Raw genomic sequence first — 5,867 nt, forward strand, 5'->3', positions numbered from 1 at the left:
CCTATTAACAGCTAAGGTCATTTAAGGACGGCCTCCCCTGGGTGCAAGATGCATGCGTGTAGTGTATGTGTGTGTATTTTGGGAGGCTGCGATATGTTCGTGTTTGTCTCCTTGTGGTAGCGCGAAACTGATGCCGACTTTATAGTGCTACCTCACTGAAACATTCTGCCGAAGACACCCAGCAGGACGCCCCACCCGGTCACATTATACTGACAACGGGCGAACCAGTCGTCCCACTCCTAATTTGCTGAGCGTTAAGCAGGAGTATAAACTACCATTTTTAAAGACTTTGGTATGTCTCGGCCAGGGGACAGAACCCAAAGCCTTCCTCACAGGGGCGAACGCTCAACAAATGGCCAAAAGTGAGGCATTGTCAAGGGAGACATTAGGAAGAAGAAAGTTATTTAGAAAGGAGAGAAGAGATAAGGTCCCAAATTTAGTCGCCTCTTACGATCATGCAATTGGGGGCAGCAGGTACAATTCTNTTATTAAAAAGAAGTCGCTTGAAGATTTTACGACATTTGACCCTGTGACCTTGAAAGTTGGTCAAGTTCATTCAGTTGAACGAACTTGATAGTCCTTCATCCCAGCATGCTACAGGCCAAATATCAGTACCCTGGGCCTTTTGGTTATTTAGAAGAAGTCGCTTGAAGATTTTACAACATTTGACCCCTGTGACCTCGAAAGTGGATCAAGGTCATTCATTTGAACTAACATGGTAGTCCTTCATCCCAGCATGCTACATGCCCAATTTCAGTACCCTGACCCTTTTGCTTATTGAAAAGAAGTCGCTTGAAGATTTTACGATTTCTGACCCCAGTGACCTTGAAAGTCGGTCAAGGTCATTCATTTGAACAAACTTGGTCGCTCTCCATCCCAGCATGCTACAGGCCTAATATCAGTACCCTGGGCCATTTGGTTATTGAGGAAAAGTTGTTTGAAGATTTTAAAGACATCTGACACCAGTGACCTTGAAAGTGGGTCAAGGTCATTCATTTGAACAAACTTGGTAGCCCTTCATCCCAGCATGTTACAGGTCTAATATCAGTACACTGAGACATTTGGTAATTGAGAAGAAGTTGTTTGAAGATTTTAAAAACATCTGACACCAGTGACCTTGAAAGTTGGTCAAGGTCATTCATTTGAACAAACTTGGTAGCCCTTCATCCCAGTATGCTACAGGCCCAATATCAGTACCCTGGGCCATTTGGTTATTGAGAAGATGTTGTTTGAAGATTTTAACATATTTGACACCGGTGACCATGAAAGTGGGTCAAGGTCATTCATTTGAACAAAATTGGTAGCCCTTCATCCCAGCATGCTACAGGCCTAATATCAGTACCCTGGGCCATTTGGTTATTGAGGAAAAGTTGTTTGAAGATTTTAAAGACATCTGACACCAGTGACCTTGAAAGTGGGTCAAGGTCATTCATTTGAACAGAATTGGTAGCCCTTCATCCCAGCATGCTACAGGCCCAATATCAGTACCCTGGATCTTTTTGTTATTGAGAAGAAGTTGTTTGAAGATTTTAACATATTTGACACCGGTGACCATGCAAGTGGGTCAAGGTCATTCATTTGAACAGAATTGGTAGCCCTTCATCCCAGCAAGCTACAGGCCCAATATCAGTACCCTGGATCTTTTTGTTATTGAGAAGAAGTTGTTTGAAGATTTTAACATATTTGACCCCTGTGACCTTGAATATGGGTAAAGGTCATTCATTTGAACAAACTTGGTACCCCTTCAACCCAGTATGCTACAGGCCCAATATCAGTACCCTGGGCCTTTTGGTTATTGAGAAGAAATTGTTTAAAGCAAAAAGTTGACCCCGGACAGACGGACGACGGATGCTGCACCATGACATAAGGCAGGTGAGCTAAAAAGGAAGTGCATGTGCGATTTGTTTTAATGCTCTTCTAGATTTTTAAAAAATACAGTCACATAAAACTTTCAGCTTATGTTTAATGCTCTCCATATTTAATTATTTTACTTTTTTTTTTAAATAATGTTTTAAAAAGAACACCTTTATTTGGTGATTTTGTAATAGAAATGAAACTTAATATCACTCCCTCTCTCTATATATGAAATTAAATAACTAAGCTTAGTAGTTTAATGTTAGTTATTTAGGATGGATATTACTTTATTGTTACTCTAGGACTCTAAACTTTATTTATTAGGCTAACCTCTCATTCATTTATCGTTTAAGGGCTGTGGTAGGCCTATGGATTTTACGTCTTATCATCATTTCGACACAAGTTGTCATGATTTTAGTAACCAATATTGTTACACCGCTAAAGTGACATCATTTACCTTCGTATCTAAGTCCGTGGTATGACGCAGGATTCAGGCTACGCTGGCCGTTGCGAGTCTGTGTAGTTTGCCAATTAATAAGCTGCCAACCATTGCATTTCTGTTGTGAATCCACGCAACATGTTTGCCTTTTAACGTCTGTCCAAATTTTCCTACATGACAATTCTAATGATAGTCGCAGTAACTAACATTCGCGATAAATTCTAACAAGCCTACCGGAATCACCTCAACCTCCGCCGCCATTTTGACCTCTGGGGCATGCGCAATACGTCGGTAAACGGAACCATCCATTGTGACAAGAGGGATAAGAGGAAATCTTTTGTACTTAAGTGCGAAGGTACATAATGTAAACAGATTACTACATAATGACAAAAGACGTACTTTTGCGTTGAGTACTTTTAGTACCTAAGTGCAAAAGATTTGCACTTAAGTGGTTTTTGCCATTATGTGATTTTTTGCCATTATGTCCAGTTTTTTTCACTCAAGTGTAAATCTTTTGCACTTAAGTAGTTAAGTTAAGTTATGTATTTTATCCTAAAACGGCCGCCCATAGGAAAACATTTGTATCGGCATTAGAATATAATGCTATGGTTTCATTCATTTTGATAACGACTCAATCTGATAGCCCCTGATTTGTTTATAGTTCCATCACATGTACTGTACCATTGTTACATCCGATCCAAACATGTCCACACCTGTCTACACACACAGCCATTGGCTCTGTTACTCCATGTCTCTTGTCCAGGAGACACTTTGCTCTTCTCTCATTCCCCGATAAGACGTATACCTGGTTAGTGTCGCAGTCTGGTACAAACACTCTGCCATATCTATCACGTGCTATTTCACATTGTCCCGTCTTTTTTAACTTCTGACCATTGTCCAGTTCCCCACTCCACTTATGTATGACCTGATCAGATTTGTTGATGACAATCATTTTCTTACAACTATTTTGACCATGGCCAGTGGTGACAGCTATATCTCCTGTTGTCATACATACGATACTCCGCCCATCACCTCCACACGCGATTTGTCTGATCCTCTCCCCGGACATGTTCAGTACCTGTACTGTTGTAGTGTGAGTAGTAACGAACACCTCGTCACTGTCACTGACACTGAGACCACAGGCTTCTAACGGACTGATGTCAGTAAATCTGGTCACTTGTCTGTCCTTGGATAGTTTGTGTATTAGTGGTGAAACATCACAACGCGTGATCAGTAGTTCTTCTGTGTTGGTCACTGTCAGACACCACGGGTAAAAGTCAAGCTTGACAGACTCTGTGACCTTACCTTCCTTGTTGACTTCAACCAATTCTGTAGATCCAAGTACTGACATCCATGTGTGAGTGTCGTCGATAGGACATATTGAGTGGATTTGTCTCTTCTGAGGTACTCGGAATGTAGAAATCTGACGAACCTTTTTACTGTCAACTTCTTTCTTCTCACACCTAACGTCTTCAGTCTTCAATTTGCCGACATGAATATATCCAATCATTGATTTCATCTGATCTGCGTTAAGTTTCCCAGGCATGAAGTGAGGTGGGCGAGGTAACACTGTCTTTTTAGTAACATCATACAGTGGTATAGTGGTTCTCAGTCTCCCTGTCAGCTCAAACAAGGATGTACTAGACATCTTTTCTGTGTTCTGCTCTACATCTCTGATCAGTTGTTTGATCTCTTTGATAGTTTGCTCGTTAGATTTGCAGTCCTGTTTATAGGATTTTTCTTCTTCTTCCACCAAGGCCGATAACTCGACCAAGACGGCGTCGGCTATGGAATCAATTTCTGCTTTCAGTTTTTGTCTCTGGGTTTGTACAGTTTGTCGGATGACATCGACGCTCTCTTTGACTGTCTTGTTCATTTCATGACGTTTTGATAGATTATCATTAAAATGGTCTGACTTGGACTTTAATATTTTCAATTGATCGTGCATGTACTGTTTCTGCGAGACAATTTCCTCTTCAATATTTTTGAAAGTGTGTTGTTTATGTTTCTCGGTTAAACACATCGCATACATCGCGATGTCACAGTCACTACAGTACAGGTCACATGTCTTACCTCGATGTGTCTTACAAACCTCTGGGAGTACTGCCTCGTCCTGCATGTTCGCCTCTTTTATTGGTACGACATCGTCGTTTTTTGTCCTTTTCGCTCGTTTATGGATCTCCTTACAACGGTCACACAGAACCTCCAGACAATCATTACAGGACCAGTTAACGTCCTGTATGCTTTCACACCATGCACACGTGTTGGGCACGTGCACCTGGGCGCGGTAAATAGATAGCTTACTTGCCATTGCTACTGACGTTTATATCAATTCTGAGAAAACAAGCCATATCTTACAGGCCGCCATTTGCATTTGTTCTGAATTAAACTCCTTCTTCAAGTGATCGTTATGTTGTTTAAATCACGTGTGTTTGGTTTATCTAACAGAGGCCTTTTCAATGTTTATAATCGAGGCCTTAACAAAGTACATAACATTAACGCATTGCACTGTGAAGTTGATAACACGCTATCCATGTCGGTGTATATACACACATATAGAACGCGTATCTATACGGGCTGATGTATACACCAGAGACATCTCAGAGATTATACACACATAATAAATGGTCGATAAACAATAAATTATCTAAACTTTAATGAGTTCGCCGGGTACAGGATTATACATTGGATATGCTAGTAGGGGAAACCTCAAATAGGATCACGATTTGCGTCTTTTTAGCATAATCCATACAAACTATTCTGATGATTTTGTGAACTAAAACCTGCTAACGAGATAGAACGAAATTTTGTCATCGACAGGTGTGTGGACAACGCACCGTGTGCATATCATAGTGTCTACAATTTAACGATTTAACAGCAGGTGTACAATACAAACGCGCAATGTATATGTGCGATATTTTAAGATTGGTTGACCCATTTTACGAAATGAAAAAAATACAGAACAGGGAAGTGAAACTAGGTACATCTTACATATGTATTTAACATCCGATTGGTATATTGTGTACTTCTTACAGGTCCTCAATGTACGTTACACGTTATTACAATGACTATAAAACAGTCAATTATAGGGTTGTACTGTCAGTTTACTGTACACATGCTTAGAAATAATAGTGGATTGCATGGTGTTGATCGTAGATAAAGGTTCATCGTTGATTTTAAAGTTATCTAAACAGAAATTGACCTTACCTAGTTTAATTGTGTCTGTTACGCCTTGCACGGACATTTCATACCTCCTCCACTTTATGTCCGTAACTGTTCTGTCTGCTATAGGTTTTATGGCTAAATCTACCTTTAATCTCACTTTTTGATTGAATGATCGATTTTTTATTCCTGTCATAAAACATACATTGACCAACATCCGCTTACTTGATCTAATGTTTGTTGTTGCGTGTTTACTCCGACAATACGATGTCTATGGTATTACATCTACCCTACCTCCATTATTCTCCCTGTAAAGCGGCGGCAGCCCGGCCTGTAGGATTAACGTCATATATTTAAGTCTGTATAATTGAAAGGTAATCAGTGAAGGTATTATCTTATAACCTTTTAATTA

At 40.2% G+C, this 5,867-nt stretch overlaps 1 protein-coding gene across 1 annotated transcript; it reads right to left on the reverse strand.

Moving 5' to 3' along the window:
* Positions 1–2,948: 2,948 nt before the first annotated feature.
* Positions 2,949–4,677, reverse strand: LOC110459409 (tripartite motif-containing protein 45-like). The gene has a single exon (XM_021511642.1). The coding sequence runs from the start codon at positions 4,602–4,604 to the stop codon at positions 2,949–2,951; it is 1,656 nt and encodes a 551-aa protein (XP_021367317.1). The 5' UTR covers positions 4,605–4,677.
* Between the last annotated feature and the right edge of the window lie 1,190 nt (positions 4,678–5,867).

The sequence above is a fragment of the Mizuhopecten yessoensis genome, unplaced genomic scaffold, assembly GCF_002113885.1.
Source record: "Mizuhopecten yessoensis strain PY_sf001 unplaced genomic scaffold, ASM211388v2 scaffold10059, whole genome shotgun sequence".
Lineage (NCBI taxonomy): Eukaryota > Metazoa > Mollusca > Bivalvia > Pectinida > Pectinidae > Mizuhopecten > Mizuhopecten yessoensis.

Excerpts from the sequence above, each read along its gene's own strand:
- LOC110459409 (XM_021511642.1), bottom strand. The coding sequence starts at position 4,604 with ATGGCAAGTAAGCTATCTATTTACCGCGCCCAGGTGCACGTGCCCAAC.